Source organism: Muscardinus avellanarius (assembly GCF_963383645.1).
Source record: "Muscardinus avellanarius genome assembly, chromosome: 2".
Taxonomy (NCBI): domain Eukaryota; kingdom Metazoa; phylum Chordata; class Mammalia; order Rodentia; family Gliridae; genus Muscardinus; species Muscardinus avellanarius.
In genome coordinates, this window is record NC_137787.1 from 54496856 (window position 1) to 54517340 (window position 20485).

A 20485-nucleotide genomic window follows, 5' to 3' on the forward strand; every position below is an offset into this window, starting at 1 on the left:
CAGCCTCCCAAGTACTGGGATTACAAGCATGGGCCACCATACCTGGCTTCAGTGGTAACTTTTAATACACAAATATATTTATTTTTCACAGAACTTCTATAAATTGAACTGCTCTCTTACCTAATGATCATCAAATTAGCCCCCCCAAGGAGATTCTCTTTAAAATTTTAAGCAAGATGTTCAGATATCAATAATGCATAGGGTAATAGTCAATAAGAATTTAAAATCAAGCCAGGTGTGGTGGCTCACGCTTGTAATCCCTGCACTTGAGAGGCTGAGACAGGAGAATCGCGCAGGTTCAAAGCCAGCCTCAGCTACTTAGTGAGACCCTGTTTCCAAATATACATATATAATAGGGCTGGGAGTATAGCCCAGAGGTAGAAAGCCTCTAGGTTCCAACCCCAGTATCACACACACACACACACACACACACACACACACACACACACACACGAAAAAAAAAAAAGAATTTAAAATTAGGTAAAATATTGTTCCAAATATTATAGTATAAAAAATCAAAATTACTCTTTTCATTTTCAAAATAGTCCATAAGTAAAATTTTCAGTGTAGTTATCTGTGACAATTAATAGATATGACATTTGTAATTTGCTTTAAGAGCTCACCACTCTAAAAGAAACACATCTACTGTTTCAAGGGGACCCTTTCAACTTTTTAAAGCAGATGTAGTACTTTCTATTTTGGAAGTTGTTCTTTACCTTTAGATTTCTGAGAAAGAGTTTAAAGAAAACTTTGATTGCATGTAGGAAGTAAGACACCGACCCAGGCAAAATGGCTAAGTAGACCAAATGTGCCTTGACCCCTCCCTAAGGTTCTCCAGTGACTAGAAAACCACTGGTGAGCCCTGGGGTCTAGACAGCTCCCCATTTCCTGCGATTTCAAACTGTGATTACCCCAGGGCCTGGGGAGATCAAGTGTGGGTGTCAATGCTTCAGAAAAAGTACAAACAGGAGGGCATGAGCACTTGTATTTTCATGTAATGTAGAACATGCATTACAAGGAGTAAAATCTCTAACAAAGTAAGTTGGAAAGTAGGGCTTAAATTTTTCCAATGTGCACTTTAAAATAATGTGCCTTTTAAAATAATAAGCATAACAGAAAAGTGCACATTTGACTCTTGGAAACTCCTGGTCATTGTTTTGATCAGCTCTGCCCTACACCATGATGTTGATGGCACATTTCATAGTTGGTTCTTTTCTCCCCAGATACTGAGGAGGTAGAAGGAAATAGGCAGATAGGGAAAAGGCCTCGGTAGAAAAAGCTAATTTCCTGAGTTTCCTGAGTTTCCTGAGGGGCAACGGATATCAGAAATTCCAAAGGCTCAGAGATAAGAAGGACCAGAGCTTCACAAAAGCCATCTGCTTACTAATCAACAAACCCAAGAGCAAGTCTGACAGGAGACTCTTCAAAGAACTTGCAAATACCCTATGCAAATCCTGAGAGCTGCTTTCCAGAATTCCCAAAGTCACCCTAACCAAAAGAGGACTTGCAAATGGTTGGGCAATGGCCCTAGGCGATCAGATGGGGTTTTTCCCTCTTGGAACGCCTCCCCTTTGGGGGAGCTGTGTTCTCTCTCTCTCTCTCTCTCTCTCTCTCTCTCTCTCTCTCTCTCTCTGGTTGTGTTAGCCCTGAGAGAAGGCAGAGTGCAACTGATGGCATGTGGCCCGGGATGCTCTTGGAATAGTGACCTGAAGGCCTCTGCTGGACATCAAGGCTGACCAGGGCCCCTAGGGGTGACCTGCACCTCTTTTCTGGCAGATCGCGTGGACCCTGGGAGAAAGTAGTTTGCAACTGACGGCACTTGGCTCGGGCAACACTCGGGTAGTGACATAAAGGCAGCTACTGGACACCAAGGCCCCGACCGTCCCTTTGGGGTGTTCTGCCTCTTTTCCTATTCCCTTCTGGCAGATCACGTGGACTCTGGAAGAAAGCAGCCTGCAATTGAAGGCAATTCAGCTTGGGCTACTCTCAAGTATTTTCCTGAAGGCAGCTGCTGGACCCAAGTTCCAGCCCCTTTGGGGGTGTTCAGCCACCCTTGCCCCATTCCCTGCTGCTTCCAATAAACCTTTTACTCCCCTTCCTGAGGTCTGCGGGTGTCATTCTTTGCTCACTGTAGACAAGAACCCTGTAAGGAAATGCCAAGTTTCTTCTCAAGAAACTCCGTTTCATCTATGATGAAACTCCAGGTTTCTTCTCAGGAATCCCCTGTGTCATCTTGGGAGTCTCAGAAGAAACCCCCATTTCAATACCATAGCTCTTACATTTTCTACAGCTATTTCATTTTACTTCTGTGCTCTTCCTTTCTCCTCTGCCTCTAAACTGCCAGGATCCAGGTTTCTCAATTCTCTTCTAAAACCTAAAAAACTAACAGTAGATGGAACAACAGCCTCATATTCCAAAGGAGCAATATGATAGCCATTCCAAGCTTTCAAAGACTTGTGCAAATTCTGGTTTGAGCTGAACTTAAAGCTGAATTCTCTTTTGTGCATTTTATTGGTGGGAGGATGTGAGAATCTTGCTGCAAGATAGGTAGTTGAGGCCAGGTGTGGTGGCACACGTCTGTTATCTCAGTACTTGGGAGACTTAGGCAGGAGCATGGTAAGTTTGAAGACAGCCTCAGCAACTCGGTGAAACTGTTTCAAAATAAAAAATAGGGCTGGAGTGTAGCTCAAAGGTAGAATGCTCCCAAGTTCAATCCCCATAATCCTCTGCCTCAAAAAAGATAGCTGGTTGAAAGCCAATAAAATAATTTAAACTTGGCTTTCTTGATAAAGTATAACAAAGTCATTTAAGTGATGTGCATAAAATTCCTGTTTAAAAAAGAAAAAAGAGAGCTTTGGCATACATACCAAAGATAAAGAAGTGCAGCATGGTTCCCATAGATAATTACATCATAAAAAACATAATGTAGAACACAGATCATAAATTCAGTGCTTATCATGTAATTTTTATACTGTGGGCCTGATACTTTCCTAGAACTATAAACTTTGGACACTCATTCTTATTTGGTATTTTGCCTCTTAATGAAAGAATTGAAATTGTAAACCTTCAAAATTTGACTTGCACTGTTTAGAACTTGGTAGTTCATTTGTTTAAAATAACACATAGCCCAGAACTTTGCAGAGTACATGTTTAATAAACATTTGTATCTTGACTGACAGTAATGCTGATATCTTTTACTGTTCCACGGAGAATACTCAAGAGAAAGTGGCCCATCCTACCGCGACTGAAATATGGGAGATATAGCCAAGAGAACTGATTGAGAGAGAAATTGATGAAATTGTTCTTAAAATTATGTTTCAGATCATTCTTTGAAGTTCAAACAAGAATATAAATCTTTAAGAGGGGAAGTGTTTAGACAAATTTTATAGACAGCACAAGTTTGGGGAGAAAGTAATCCTGTCCTAAGCTTGCCCCACTGAGGACTAATTCCTCAGTTTATCCTGACATTGTTATATCATAACAGATTTTGACTCGGATTTCCATTTATTTGGAAAATAACATGATGAGTATTTCAATTTATCCCAAGTCTAAGCTATTATTTAGAAAAAGAAAGCCAGGTTGGGGCTAGCAGTCAGCCATCTTTTTCTTTATATAAAAGAATTGGAAGCAGATGAACTGAGTCACAGGTAGACTCATTAAAAAAAAATAACTCTGTGAATCAGCTTCTTTGTCCTTTTCACCACCCCCTTATCTTCAAGTTCTCACAAGGATACACAACATAACAAGAAATCTTAAAAATCATCCCACAGTTCTCTGTTTTCAGAATAAAGTCCCAGCTCCTGAGCACAGAACACAGAAGACTTTGCCACAGCCCTGATCTGTCCAGCATTCTCTCTCCCACAGATTCCACTCAAGCTCACCGTGCTCAGCGTTCCTATAGCCTTTCATATTCTGTGCCATCACATCTGCCAAACCTTCTGCCAGCAATTCACCCTTCACACTTCTTTTTCAAAATCCTACTCAGCTACTGGGTGTGGTTGTGCTCACCTGTAATCCCAGTACTTGGGAGGCTGAGTCAGGATCACAGACTTGAGGACAGCCTCAACAGCACAGTGGGACTCTCAGCAACCTAGTGAAACTGTTTCAAAACTAAAACTGTAAAAAAGGCAGAGATGTAGTTCAGAGGTAGAATGCCCCTGGGTTCAATCCCCAGTAGCAACAAAAATAAAAAAGAAAAGCCTACTGATTCTTCAGTTAACAGATGAAGTTGATTTTCTCTGTGACCGTCTCCCATAGCTGTGATGTTACTTCATTCAAGTAACATTGTATCAGTCTTACAGAACTGATAGTTATTTGTTACACAATTTTTTTTTAAAATCTCACTATATTTTTCCTATTGACAGAGATTGCCTTTAGCTTCTCCTGAGCTAAAAGGGCTTAATAGATGACCTGGCAGATCATTGATGTTTTATGGATGTTTGTAGGATTAATGACTGAGTAAAGGAATAAAATATACACTAGAAATTCATTGGTTTTCTTCAGTAAGGCTAAAACGAAGCCAAGTTATACTTATTTGTAAATGAGATTATTTACCTACTGATTCAGTATTATTAAGGGCCTTCCATTATCATGTGTTCTGATATAATGAAACACAAGTAAGAATACTCCTGATACTGGCCCTATCCCGAAGGAATTCTCAGCTAGCTAGAGGGGATTACAGATAGCACATACATAAGTGTTTATAATGTATGTTGAGTGTGTTGTGTATGTGTGTGTGTGCGTGCACACCCATGTGTGTTGATAGAGATTGAACCCAGGGGCATTCTATAACTAAAATATACCATCTTATTTATTTATTTATGGTTTTGAAGTTTTGAATTCAGAGCCATTGTATCTTTGAGATCTACTTCCAGCTGTGTTTTTGTTTTTTGTTTTTTTTGTTTTTGTTTTTGAAACCGAGTCTTGCTAGGTTTCTGAGAGTCTTGATAAGTCGCTGGGGTGGGTTTTGGATCTGTGCTCCCCCTGTCACAGCCTCTCAAATGCTGGGACTACAGGTGTGCTCCACCTCACACCTGTTAATGATGAGTCTTAAAGGAGCACAGCCCAAAGAATTTAGAATGGGGGTGGAGAACACAGAGAAAAGCCTGTGCCAGTGAAGCTGCAGAACCAAAGCAGAAAGGCAAGAACCATGTATTATTTTCAAGGAACTAAATGCAGCTCAGCATTGCTGCAGGAAGAAAAAGAAGGAGGAGGAAGAGGAGGAGGAGGAGAAAAAGGAGGCAGAGGCAGGAGGGGAGGCTAGCCAGGCAAAAGGAAGCCAAGATCTGAACCTGCCTTGCACATCATTCCAGGGTCTTACTTAAAAGGATTATTTGAAGGGTGTAGACAGTTGTCTATTCAAAGGGGAATTTGAGAGTCACAGTAGTAAAAGTAAGCTTGGTTTGAGTATAACACCATTGTTATATACAGATATATATGTGTTAAAAATACAAAAATTAAGCCAAGTGTGATGGTGCACACCAGTAATCTCAGTACTTGAGAGGCTGAGACAGGAGGACTGCAGGCTTGAGGCCGGCTTATGATAAATTAGTGAGAATCTGCTTCAAAATTTAAAAAAAATTTAAAGAGCTGGGGGTGTAGCTCAGAGATAGACTGCCCCCTGGGTTCAATCCCTCGTACTCTCCCACTCTACACACACACACACACACACACACACACACACACACACACACTAAAAACAAACTAAGTAAGCATTTTGTAGAAACTAGTATAAAAAGATCTTGTAAAATGTTTACGTTAAGTTATAAGGTTAGAAGATCTCTGAATTTTGATTAGGGCAAACAAAATAGGCAAATGGAAAAAATAAAGTCCACTGCTATTCCAACAGATCCTCATAAGATACCTTAAGAAAAGGCTGGTCACAAGTTAACCTCATAAGGATGTCTAATATGGAAGCTTGTTCTTCTGTGAACTTCACATTTTTCCTAAATAAAAGATTTTACTTAACATTACATGGCTTTTGGTAAAAGCAAATAAATTATACAACAACATATGTTGATAGCTTCACAGTATAACATTACCTTTAAAAATCTCTGCATTGTCAAGTCAACTGCCAGTCTTCAAGAAGGCTACAGACCTATTACTGATCCCAAATCTCTAAAAGAGCAATGCAAATCTGGTCCCAGAAACATCAGGGAACACTACTAAGTATTAAACTAAGAAGGGCCAACCCACAATGACTGTCTACATTCTACTCTTGAGGTATTGTTCTTCTTTCAGGAATTCCCGTTAACAAGAGTGGACTTGCATATTTTAGAAATATTGAAGTAACTTGGTATTAAGGATTGAACCCCAGGGTGTTCTACCTCCAGCCCTATTTTATTTTTTCTTTTGAAATGGGATATCACTAAGTTGCTGAAAGTCTCCCTAAATTGCTGAGACTGGCCTCTAACCTGAGATCCTCCTATCCTAGCTTCCCAAGTACTGGGAAAGAAGCAATTTAATTTTAAAATTCCAAATGGCTTTTATATAAAAAGATACAAATGTAAGAAGATGAATCTAAAGAGAGGTAAATGTATATAGACAAAGGAATGGAACTACACTGAAAATTGGTACTAGCCTTTTCAAATGTTTAAATAGTATCTCAGAGATTAAGTTACTGGTCCTAAATTCAGTTTTACAATGTAGTCCTATTAGTCTAATAATTTATGATGACACTATAACATGATGTCCACTCCTGCTTTCTGGAATTTTCTTCTTGCTTTATTTTCTCTCAACATTTATCTCAGAAAGAAAAAAAAAAGGAAAAGATTTTTTTAAAAAAAGAATAAAGACAGTAGATTTTCAAAAAGAATATATTCTTAGCTAGTTCTCTAACCTGACCCCACCCTCCACTTTCAAAGACATGAGGAAAGGTTAACTTAAAGCCCACCGGATGGAATTAAAGAGAAGCAAAGGAAATGAATCTAGAAATAGGAACATACTTAGTTTTTTTAATAATAAAAAAGAAAGAAAGAAAGATGTGTATATTTTTAGAATGTTCCTTGTTATCTAGAAATCTGCTAAATGTCTCTTGAGTTGACTAAGTCCTACCCTGTACAGTACATAAACTGAGCCAACATAAACAACAACAACAACACAAACCAACAAGGCTTAGAAAGGCAAGTGTGATTCACAGCTGGTAAGCTGTCCTCGAGGTGTTTAAAAAGGATGGCTGGTGGTGGAGAAGTCCTGAGGGGATGCTCGAGATCCTGCCCCTCTTCCAGTCCTCCCTGAGCAGGGGTAACGGGAGCAGGATGACATGGCCCGTGATTCCTTTTGAGATTTTTTCTTTTAGAGTCACAATTATAAGAAGTTTGAAGCCAAAGTGAACTGGTCCCAATTCATTACAATTATTGTGAATTTACCGGGATTGCCTAAATGATAGGTTCCATTTATATAGTGTAATTTCCTGCTCAACCCTTTGGCAAGGAATATTTGTTAAATAATCAGAGTTAGCACCCCAAAGTCACCATTAACTAACACTGTATTATTAAATACACTGCATAATATTTTTTTTTATTCTGAAACACAAGTTTTATTAACTTAAAAATCAATACTTAGAAATTTCAGTTAGCTGGGAAATAAGGGACATTGTGTCTGAGGGTGGAAGGTTATGCGAAATCTATCTTTGGTTTAAAGGTATCAATCTGTCAAAGAAATTGATTCTTTGACAGATTGATACCTTTAAACCAAAGATTCACAAATCTGCCTGAATTTGAACTAAATAAAAATGGGGTGAATGTTGCTAGTGATGGCAATCTGCATGCTTCTCAGGCCCAGGGACCTCTGAAGTAGACTTCCCAGTTCCCACAGGGGTGAGACCAAAGCTCTAGCAAAGGTTTCCTTCTCCTCCAAGTCTCTTGCCTTTCCCCAGAGCCACAAGCCTCTCCACTTCGCAAACCTACGTGCAAATGGAGGAGGGGCATGCTTCACTCTCTGGAGATTTCGTGTTCAAATACTTATTCAAAATAGTTCACACATTGTGTTTCTGTTCTAGGCATTTTCCTTAGAGATTTGTTTCAGTTTGTCCCTTAAGTAATCCTGGTGTCTTAGGTATCATCTCTATTTAACAATAAGAAAAGAGAGACAGGACTGGGGGTGCAGCTCCATGCTCAGTGGGAGAGCACTTACCTAGCATGTGTCAGACCCTAGGTGTCAATCCCAGTATAGGAAGAGGAAGAGGAGGAGACAGGTTAGTCCATTGATTTTCTGAAAGTCCCACAGCTAATAAGTGCTGGTGCTAAGATATGAATCCTGATCTCTTGTTACTTCATGTTTTTAAATGTTGGTTCCCATGAAATTTTGTGACTAGCAGATTATCTGACTGGAAGATTATCCTTTGGTAATATTATACATCCTAGCTACTGTCTTGTACCATCCTCCAAAAACCAGTTCTTACTAGGCTGGTTTGGTTTCTTGAGTTATTCCTATTGCATTTACTGCTTTATTATAGGAAGAGGTTTAATCAAGATAAAATGTCATGAGCACAGCTGTCCTTGGAGGAAAAAAAAGAAAACACTTAGGGGTTAAAATGTTTTGATCATTCAGAGCTCGATCTGACTTACCAGAAAAACAACCTCTGGATACTGCAGTAGCTAAAATTTTCTTTTACAAGAAATTACAAGGAATGTCGTGAAGGTTTTTTTTTTTTGTTGTTTTTTGAGAATTAAATGAAAAATCGGACTTGCTATGCATTAGGAAAAGTAATATAACACTAACCAGCCCTGCTACACAAAGCCTTTCAGTCAGCTGCTTTGTTTAATGTTCATATTTCCATTTAAATTGATTTCTTTTGCTTTGCTATCTTCAGTAGAAGGCATTTGAATTTCCAGTAACACACACGCACGCACACACACACACACACACACACACACACAAAGAATCAAAATGAGTCAGCTATTTCCTGTCCCAAGATTCAAACCCACGTTGCTTTTCTGAAAACATGATTCAAATGATCCAATAATAATTTAATTGGCTGTTCTGTAAATTATAGGGCTGAACACCATATAAATAACCACCAAAGAAGTGTACATGGGCATTGGCCATCAACATTTTGCTGATAATCTTTAGATCTTTCTACTTATATAATCATAATGCACTATATTACACCAAGTATTAGAAAATCTGTTTTCTCTGCAAATTTCAACTTCTGTCATGTTTATGCTTAATATACATCTTACATTAATGAGATCTCTGCATAGACAAAAAAAATGTGTTCAGCAAAAGTTATCTAAAATATAACAATATTACCAGATATGGCTACATACACCTGTAACCCAAGTACTTGGAGGCTGAGACAGGAGGATCACAGGTTAGAAACTAGTGTGCAATAATTTAGCCAGATTCTGTTTCAGAATAAAAATAAAAAAGGGCTGATAGTATAGGTCAGTGGTAGTACACTCCTGGGTTCAATCCCTAGTGCCATAATACACTAAAATAAAATATCTAACAAGAGAGCCTATAAGAACCTCTGGCTTGGAGGATAGGCTCCCGATACAATAAGTCTATTTGACAACTGATTAAAAGGTAGCATCTGAAGGGGATCAATGTCAACTAGAGGGAGATGCATGTGCTGCAGGGCTCTTAGTCCTGCTCTGGCTCTGGACATACATGTATTATAGACTTGGATAAAAATGCCAAAGATACGTTTATCTTATCTGTGGATGACACAATATGGAGATAATTGAAAATAGAATGGATGATAGAATCAGGATATGAAGTATGACATGCTGGTGTCACAGCCTGATTCCAACAATAGAAAATCCTATTGAAATGGCAGCATTGATTTTCTTTCTGCCCAGGAAAAGAAAAAAAAATATATCATTTAAAAGTTAGAAAAAATGGCAGATATGGAGAACAGTTCATGAAAAAGACATAGAAATTTTGAATTTAGAGTCAACTCATTATTTGTCAACAATTCACATGACTGCCAGAAAAGCAAACAAGATGTGGGATTGTGTTAATATAATTAAGTTTTCTGGGATGAAGGAAATGTCGGCCATAGTTGAAATCTCCATCCTATCCTGGTCAGGGGCACACTGTCAACATTAGGTTGATTTTGAAAGATGCACTTCTAAAAAGATAGAGACAAAATGGAGTTTAGTTGGAGATCAAGAATAAATGAGAAAGGGTAAATTACAGACTTATTGGACATTAGGATATTTAACTTGGAAAAAAGAAACTTAAACGTAAAACGAAGACCTGATAGATTTCTCGAACTACTTGAATCTCTTGTCATTAAAAATTTCATCAGAACACCAGGCGTGGTGGCACACACTTGTCCCGTGCTTGGGAGGCTGAGACAGGAGGATCACACAGGTTCGAAGCCAGCCTCAGCTACTGAGTGAGGCTCTCAGCAATTTAGTGAGACCCTGTTTCCAAATAAAATAAAAAATAGGTCTGGGAGTATAGCCCAGAGGTAGAAAAGCCCCTGGGTTCCACCCCCAGTACCATCAAAAAAATTAAAAATAAATAAATAAAATAAAATTTCATCAGAAGCTGGGCTTGGTGACACAGGCTTGTAATCCCAGCATTTGGGAGGCTGAGACTGGAGGATCCAGTTCACAGCCAGCCTCAGCTACTTAGCAAGGCCCTTTGCAACTCAATGAGACTCTGTTTCAAAACAAAGAATAAAAAATAGTCCTGGGGTGTAGCTCAGAGGTAGAATTCCCTTGGGTTCCATTCTCAGCATAGAAAAATAAAATAAATATAATAAAGTAAAATAAAAGTTCATCACGAATAGTAATAATATATAGAACAAGAATCCAAGAGTAGACATTTCTAGGGACCTCAAAAGAAAGGAATCTTTCTAACAGAATGCCCAGAAAGAAGGTAGATATCCTTAGGAAATCATTCTTTAATCAATTATACAGGTTGGATGTATAATTTAAAATTATTTAAACATATTTATGAGCACTGTTCATGTTCTAAGCATAATGTTAAGACCTGCCCATATGGTAGTGAATAAAAGAAGTGGTGTTGAGGCCTCCGTGTAGATCACTTCTGGGTTTGTTGAGAGAGAAACACTAGCTAAACAATTGGACATTGTGAATACTGGCAGTGAAAGAAGAATTGTAACTCTAAATAGGGTCAATAGAGAGTTTATAAGGACAGAGAGGTCAATATGAAGGATTAGAAAAAGCTCCTTTCAGAAGCTCACCTTTAAAGACAGGGCTTGAATGAAGCTGGCCTGATGAAGAATAAGGAAAAGGTGGAGATAGCAGGGACTATTCTAGACCAGTGGAAGCATGTTTGCTACTGCTTTCTGATTCGGGAAAGAGCTTTTTGCATCTCAAAGCTGACTAAGTGCCAGTGTGCTTGGGGTCTGGTGACTGAGCCCAGGAGGCTGACTGGAGCCAGGAGAGAGCAAGCGCTGGAAACCATGCTGTGGAACAGAAATCTTATCTGAGTGATGAGCAGCCATTGAGGGCTTGGAGCCAAAGAAATAGCATCATTACCTTTGTGTTTTAAGAAGTCCACTTGAGCTGGGCATGGTGGCGCACGCTTGTAATCCCAGCATTTGGGAGACTGAGACAGAAGAATTGCAGTTTGCAGACAGCCTCAGCTACTTATTGAGGCCCTTTGCAACTCAGTGAGACCTTGTTTTAAAATAAAGAATAAAAAATAGAGCTGGGGGTGTAATTTGGAGGTAGAATGCCCCTGAGTTCCATCCCTACTACAGCAAAAGAAGAAGAAGAAGAAGAAGAAGAAGAAGAAGAAGAAGAAGAAGAAGAAGAAGGAGGAGGAGGAGGAGGAGGAGGAGGAGGAGGAGGAGGAGGAGGGAGGGGGAGGGGGAAGAAGTAGAAATCCACTTTGACTGCAACATAGGAAACAGTGAGAGGAGAGAGACTGGACAAAGCGTGACCAGTTATATCTGAGCAAAGAGAGCAGTGTGACTTGAAACATGGTGCTGGCCTTGGGGACAGAGGAGAGATTCCGAGAGGGTGCAAGCCATAAATCTTGGTACGTGGGAGTGAGGGAAAGGTTGGTAGAGACACCCATAACCCAGGAAGTGAAAATACTACTTCCTGCAAAAAAGAAGAGTAGAGAAGAAATTGATTTCATGTGGGAAACCGAGGCCACTGAGGGACGAGCCTTGAAGGCAGAGAAAATGGAGCCTACAAGTGCTGTGTGGTGGGAGTGTGTGCGTGAGGACGCGTCCCAGAAAAGGATGAGGTAGAAGAGGAGAGCTGGGTGCAGGTCACTCAGGGATTTGAAAGCCATGGCTGGTATTTCAGTTTTATTCTACATATGACAAGAAGCTATTGAGGATTGTGATAAGGAGGATGCTCCAAGCTTACTTGTGAGTTAGAGAAATTGCTACATCTGACTTCTGTGTGGGGACGAGATCTTAGAGGGACAAGAGCAGACACAGTGAGACCTGTAAAAAGGACGCTGAGCCAAGAGAGATGGAAAGGTGACCTTTCTCCACAGGGTCATGGAGGCTGAGGAGACAGAATGCAGTCAGAGGAGGAGTGCATTTTGAAATTAGAGCTAGCAAGAGCAGAGAGAGGGTTGGACAAGAGAGCAGAGGTGAGGAGTGTGCAAGGATTTCATCTCGACGGCAAACACAATTTCCTGAGATGAGAAAAAACAGAAAAAAGAGCCACTGAGTTTGGGTAGGGACATATTCAATATTCAATACCTCCAAGTGTAGCAATTCAGTAGTGAGTAGGAAAGAGGAGCCTGGAGTTTGGGAGCAACATTAAGACTAGACAGGTGTATTCGAGAGTCATCAGTATACCAGGCCTGACAGTGTATCTATTAAAACAAAACAGAGGAAACTGCTTTTCATCTTCTCTTTGGTCCCTTTATTTAAAACCCTCCCTCATCACAAGAGGTAACCTAGATGTGTCCCTATTATCCAAAACAAGGTACCCATACAACCAAAAAGGGAAACGATAAATGACCTTAGGAGATACGATCTTTCTCTGTTTATAGATAAAGGTGCAACGGCTTAGCTGGGAAGCAGTGTTTCTCTGGACCTTGATCTCCATACTATAACATCTTATAGCCAAATAAGAGAAAAAGAAGGAGTCTGCCCAGGTTGTTTTGCTTTCTTGTTTTGTTTTCTTTTGCTTTGCTCACGGGTTAATCACTGGCTCCACGAAGACCTACTTGATGCTTTCACAGCAAATGTTTCAGAACTGTTAATCACATCCGTTGATGCTCTGCTCTCCCCACATTTTTTTTCTACCTTCAATAATTGCATGTTCCACTGCAATTTGAAGAATGATACATTTCAGGACAATTGTATAACTGCATTTAGCATCTCGATAACATTTTCTTTGTTCAGTCATCTTTATCATGATTGAATTTTCCTAATGGGCTCACAATGTGCCATATGTTACCATTGTTCAATTCTGACCTGAAATATTCATTTCTAGCTCTCAGGGACAGACAGACTCATAAAACATGTGGACTTGGCTTTCTCACTTCCTTTGTCATAAGCTGAAGACTCACAAAGATGTTTACTGCTTATAAATGAGGATCCACTTAAGTGACACTGATGCACTGATATCCCTTTGAAAGAATTAGTGTGCTTCCTTAAGCCTTTAATTCATAACCATAAATAATTTTCACTGAAGGACAACCTTAGCGAGCTCAACAGCATAAGGTTTTACGGCAAATGTGCAATAGCACCAAGTGTCCTAAATGTTAGGATCCCACATTCTTGGGATATTTGAGAGCTAAATATAACAAACACGTGGGTCCTTAGGGCATTTAGTTTAAGATTGTCCCTTAAAAATAATACTATTATTCTCTAAGGACATGAGAACAGGATTACTTTATTTAGCTTAAATGAACCCAAAATAGAAGGAAGGAAATAATTAAATGAGTGACCATATATCTTTCATTGTTGCCCATTCATGCCCAAACTGATATGTCTTACACATTAAAAAAAAATCACTTACAATGGGTAAAATGCCTTTGAATAATTACAGTTATCTTCAGACAGGGATGCCCAGTAGTCTTAATAATTACCTAGGCATGAACTACAATGCCAATCACTGTATTATTTACTAGTCTTACATGGAAGCAAACATGGTATTTTGTAGTTGTGCAGGAAGGAAGTTTACTGAAAGTAGCTATTAATGTGTCCATTTATATCCCACCTTCCTGAAAAGTCACCAAATCTAGAGAGAATATAGAGTGGAAATTTTACTCTCAATTTAGACATCTCTCCAAACTCCAGAGGAAGCTGCCGGGCTGATCTTTCATGCAGTTGGAACTGAGCTGGACAACTGTATGAGAAACCACGGAGCCAACAGCCCCAGCTCCTGGCTGGAACACAAGGTCCTGGGCTGAAAAGGCTGGCTCGTGTCAGGATTGTTTTTGTGTGAGAAATAAAAGAAGCTGTCCCTGGAACTGATGTTGTTCAAAATACTGATGTACATCAATGTTATTTTAGCAGTTCCATTTTGAGGGAAAATTCTGGAAAAATGACAGAATCTGAACTGGCATTCTTAGTTGTTAGTTTATCAACTGTTAAAAGTATAACTTACCAAGGACCATCATCCTCCCTCCTGAACCACTTTGTAATTCTAAGAACAGATAGCACTGGGTTTCTTAGAGCTGCTCCTGACACGAGGCAATGAAGCTATACTTTACATTGAATCTCCCCCAAACGAACATATTCTGATTTACTTAAACCAAAAAGAAATGACAACTATCTGTCAATAATGGCAAGAATAATCAGAAATAATGGGGTTAATTCCTTCAAAGAAAATCGGTGAGGAATTTAAAAGGAAAATTCTTTTTTTATTGTTTTGAAAACTGAATTTTCTAGACTGAGATTCTAACTGAGGTCCCCAGTTACTGCTCCTTCAACCACGTATTTCTCTCTTGATGACACTACGTTTTAAATTGAGTTTTGTTATTTATTTATTTTGTCTGTGTTTGTAAGAAACCAGGGATTGAACCCAGGGGTGTTCTCCCTCCAAGCTCCACCTCTAGCCCCATTTTATATTTATTTGGGAACTGGGTCTCACTAAGTTGCTGAGAGCCTCAATAAATTGCTAAGGCTGGCTGTGAAGCTATGAAGCTCCTGTCTGTGCCTCCCATGCAATAGGATTAGAGGCATGTGCCACACCCAGCTAGAGTATTTTATTGAACATCACACTACTGAGTTATAAAGCAGAGACTAGATGATCAAACTGGATGGTCATGGGGAACAGACAGCCCCAACGCTTCTGACAACCAAGACAGTACCTGGACAGTACCTTTCATGGTGGGTGGAGTGTACACGCTCTGCTTCCTTTGCTTAGGGGATGCATTCTGTGACTGTGGACAAGGAGAAAAGAATAAAAAAGTTAGATGTGAATAGAAAGTGTAGCGCCAATCAGACTCTTAAAGGAAAAAAATATTTTGCTTGCTTTAAAGAGCTTTCCAATGCCCTCCCCCCACCACCCTGTCAAGCAATGGAACACCAGTCAATGAGAAATTTTTATGCATGTTCAGCAATGTCACAGGATTAAGAGATATATAAAGCTATTGCCTCTATTTTATTATAGAACTCTTTGTCCACTACAATTTTGAAATTACTCTTTTTACTTTTTGTCTATTAATAGCAGGTTTTAAAAGAAAAATGACAAGCATCGTGGTGCATGCGTATAATCTCAGTACTTGGAGACTGAGACAGGAGGATCACAGGTTCAAGGCCAGCTTTAGCAACTTACTGAACTCTCAGTAACTTAACATAAGAAGGGCTGGTGGTATAGCTCTGAGGTAGAATGTGCCTGGATTCAACCTCCAACAACCCCTCAAAAGAAAAAGAAGAAAGGCATCAATTATTTTAATTTAAGTGTAAAAACAAGAATTCCAAGACAAAGTATACTTCATAGAATATTTTTATCTATTCTTACTATTATTGATACAGGAGAGATAATGAGGATCCTTGTTTGGTAAGTAATAGCAATCCACTACCCTCTTGATGAATATATTCAGGTGAATATCCATTTACTTGGAAAGACAATGTTGAGGTAATTTTCTTTCATTTGTTTAAAACATATGCCCTTTTCTAGCAAAATTGCCATCTACTACTGTTATCAAAGCACACTGAATCATGATTATGTTATCAAAAAAGGGATTTTGTACTTATAAATGATAAAAATAAAAACATATTTCAGAATCAAAACCACCATTACACAATGCCATAATGACACAGGAATATATGTATATAAAATAGATATTATAGAAATAATTATAGAAATATACATATAGCTTATTCTAACAAGATGCTCAGATCTTGCCACAAAGACTCCTTTTAATAGCACGTTGACTTATATTTCAGTGTGGCAAGGATCTTAATGAGTTTCAGTGCCTGGAGCAATTATTTTGCTTTGAAAAATTCAAATATAAATGGTTACAAGTCACTTTGAGAAAATTTCTCTATGCTTTACACTGCATATTATAAAGAACTCTATATACAGAGTTTGCAAAAATTAGAAACTGTCTCATAAAGTCATCAAACTTGATAAGTCCTGTCTCTGCACAAACCTAACCCTCAAGGTCACTGTCAAGACATTCATGTACACTTGATGCAAAAGAAACCTAAAAGAAAAAAAAAATCAACCAAACAGTTGCCAAATGCCTAACAACTGAACAAATAGTACAAGCAAATTCCTCTGGAATGTCTGAATGGTTGAGTTCCAGTCCTCTAGGCCCAGGCGCAGGTGGGTTGGCTCTGCATTACATGAAATCTGTGGGTGACTAATATCTCTGGGACACTTCTATTGTGCCAGCCACATCAGGTTGGTTTTGAGAAGCAATGACCTCTGGGATTTTTTTTAGATACCAAGTAGAAAATTAATTCTGCAGAAGTGAGTTATTTTATTGCTTAATAACATAGCAATAAAACTTGTCATAAAAACTATGTAAGAGCTTAGTTTTCAAAGAAATTTTGCAATCTCTATTTCACTAAATTGACTTTAAAGTTTTGTGAGATACGATCTGGTATTTTGTTGTTTTTACATTTTCCTCCTTTCTTCCTTTCTTTCTCTTTCTTTCTTTCTTTCTTTCTTTCTTTCTTTCTTTCTTTCTTTCTTTCTTTCTTTCTTTCCTTTTTTCCTTTTTTACTAGGGTTTGAACCCCAGGGGTTTCTACCTCTGAGCTACACCCCTAGCCTTTTATACTTTTTATTTTGAAACAAGGTCTCGTTAAGTTGCTGAAGATGTCCCTAAATTGTTGAGGCTGGCTGTGAACCTGTGATCCTCTTGTGTCTGCCTCCCAAGTCCTGGGATTACAAGCAGGTGCCACCACATCTGGCTTACATTTTCCTCTTTCATATCGCTGAATGCCTACTTTTGTGATCATGGGAATTGGTTATTAAGTTCACAGTGCATCCTAGCAATATTTGCTTGTTGGGGCTCAAGTTCACTGACTTCTTTTTATTTTATATATTCTATATTATCAGTTCCCTCAGCCTCCCTTAACTCTATTTTCTATCCAAACTCCTACATGTGTGCATGTGGTGGGTAGAAGATGACAATGTTCAGACAAGCTGCTGAATTCATTTCTGAATATTGGCGAGCCCCTTAGTTCTGTGCACCTAGGCTTCGGAGGACTTCAATTCTGCAGAGTCTGGCGCTGGGGCCTGCTTTGGATGCACTCACCAGAGGACCCTTTACCATGGACCCACCCCTACCCCGCCCTTCTCCTTGATCCAGGATTCTAACATTGCTTACTCCTAGGCTGTGGTGCTCATACATAATCATTCACTAAGTTAAAATCATCCATACCCTATCTTGCCACAAAAATGAATTCTTTATTTCAGAAGTTTTCTGGGGGCTTAGCATTCTACAGAGAGTCAGAAATTCAAGCTAATTGAAAAAAAGAGACATTAATGACACCATTTATTTTTTTGGTCAGCAAAGTCAACCTGTATAGCTTTCATATCACAGTTATGTTTATGTCATATTTTATATTACATCGAATCAAGCTAGTTGTTTTTTGTTTTGTTTTGTTTTGTTTTAGTGTTTGGTATTAGGGATTGAATCCACAGGCATTCTACCTCTGAGCTACACCTTCAGTCTTATTTATTACTATTTTAAAACAGGATCTTACTACATTGCTGCAGATATCATTATATTGCTGAGGTTGGCCTCCAACCCACCACCCTCCTTGCCTCAGCCTCCCACATACTGGGATTGTAGGCATGTACCACCATGCCCATATAAACACGTTATGTTTATTATTTGAACCACTTTGGATAAAATACGGGAAAACTTACTTCTCCTTGTGTGTTGTTGTTCACCCTTTTGTCATCTATTTCTGAAATAGAAGTAGGTATAAGATATTAGAAATGTTGTATTCTTCCTTGTGATATACATATGAACATTTTCGACAGCATACATCAACATAATTTCATGATTGCCTATGCCCATGTAATAACTGTGGCTTGGAGCTAAGGAGAGGGTCATTTTCGTTAGAAACAACCTCTCCCAAAGGGTTAAAGAAAGGGCAATAAGATTGATGTCTGGATTTTCTACCTCCCAGGATTCCAGAAAGGGGAGCGGGCACGTGACTGTTGGGACAGCTGCTGATTGGTGCTCCTCACACTGGCAAGACATAAGTAACCCCTTCTTCTCCTTGAGTGGCTGCCGCCGCCACTGCTTTTAAATACAGCCTCTGCTAGATCTCTCCAACTATGTCACCAACCAGAACAAACCTCCTTCTTCACTGGGCTCAATCACCCTGAGTCCAAGGAAGGCTGCATCCTCCGTTCGATATGGCCCCGGACAGAAGTAGTTACTCTGCCAAACATCTCTTATGGCAGTGCCCACATAACTTCTGTATGGTCTGTATAAACATCTGTGAGGAACAGGGCTTAGGAGGAGAGAGCCTCGCATCCACAGGGAACAGGCTGCTCCCCCACCCGCTTTGCATAGATTAGAGCCTCGCATCCACAGGGAACAGGCTGCTCCCCCCACCCCCTTTGCATAGATTCTGCTTCTTGTCTTCTTGGCCCAGTTTTCCTTTCCTGATCTTTAGGTTAGTTCCAAAGCTAAAAGACTGATCCTATGATCCAAAATTCAGTGAGCTCATCAGGAAAGGTTAGCTTAAAAACAATTATGTAAATATGTATTGATTAACATGAAAATATGCATTATATAAGTAGAAATTATTTCAAAACTATATGTACTCTTTAATTTTTTAAAGGATAGATAAATAGATATGGGAGCATACATATGCATTCATAGAAAGATCCCTATATTTTATTTGTAGTTATCTTTATTTGTAGTTATTGGATAACACATTTCTCTTTTTATTTTTATGTGGATCATACTGAAAATGGCATATGTTCAGACAGTGCTTGGCGCCCTCCCCTCCTGCTTCCTCTTTCCCCCTTCCCAACAATGAGTGTCCAGGTTGACCATGCTACATTCATACTTTTACACATATTCAAATGTAACACATTTCTGCTCTATTGGGTTTTTTGGGGAAGGGGGGGGCTTGAACCCAGGAGCTTTGTCCCTCTGAGCTATACCAGAGCACATTTTATATTTCATTTTGAAACAGGGTCTCACTAGGTTGTTGAGAGTCTTGCTAAGCTGCTAAGGCTGGCCTCAAAATGGTGATCCTTCTATCTCAGCCTCCCAAGTACTGGGATTACAGGCACATACCGCTACATTCAACTCTGCTTTTTCTTTTTTTAATCTATAATAAGCATGTATTACTCCTATAATAAAAAGCAGCACATATGTGTAGATAGATATAGATGTGCATACACACATATACCTATATGTAGTAAATTTTTCATATAAAGCCAACCATGCAAAAAATTTATCTTCAGATAGTAAATGACTAAAATGGCTAAGCATGAATGGTACATTGAACTATTGTTTATTTTAATTTGAAATCTTGGTCACTAGATTTTTAAGAGTTACAGAAACTTCAAATGAAGCTTATCATCTTTGTATATGGAAGAACTCAGGAAGCTACTATCTTTAGACAGCAATCACAATTGCCTGATGGAGTCACTGCAAGTTGCTGGTTAATTATCAGGCAGCTATGAATATAATAAACTTAAAAATTTTATATAACAATGTAAAACCTTTTACTCTCATATTTTAATTAAATATCAAATATGGTCTACGGTAATAGTACATGTATTATAATAAATTGGACTGGTAAATACCAATAGAGTTTTTCAATATTTGGTTTATGTGTTAAGGGTTTCAACATTCAACCAGGCCTTAAATGTTTTAAGAACAAAATGGTGTCCGATCATTCAGCTCTTCATTTTTGTCCTGTCTGACTGCAGTACACACTGAAATAGTATCTTTCCAAGGCAACTAGGAGGACTTTACTCATGGCATAATTCAATGAAGAAGGGTTCTATTATTTTTGTTATGGAGACATAAATCAACTACTTATGTTATGAAAACAAGAACTGAGAAACCTCAGTTCTATTTTCTTATCTTGAAATTGAAGAATGGAGAGTAAATAACTTCCAAGTCATAATGCCTTTGACCCAGGTACA

General features: G+C 38.9%; 1 protein-coding gene across 3 annotated transcripts in view; it reads right to left on the reverse strand.

Annotated features, from left to right (window-relative positions):
- The window catches only part of PPP1R1C (protein phosphatase 1 regulatory inhibitor subunit 1C), a gene marked incomplete at both ends in the record, with an annotated part of 121694 nt that overhangs the window by 39536 nt on the left and 61673 nt on the right, over positions 1-20485 (reverse strand). For 2 of the 3 annotated variants that reach the window (XM_080690184.1, XM_080690183.1), the window contains 2 exons: positions 15225-15285; positions 18233-18273. The exons of the other annotated variant lie outside the window; for it this stretch is intronic. In XM_080690184.1, coding sequence (XP_080546310.1) covers positions 15225-15285; positions 18233-18273 — 102 coding nt within the window. The remainder of the gene's footprint in view (positions 1-15224; positions 15286-18232; positions 18274-20485) is intronic. 3 annotated transcript variants of the gene reach the window in all.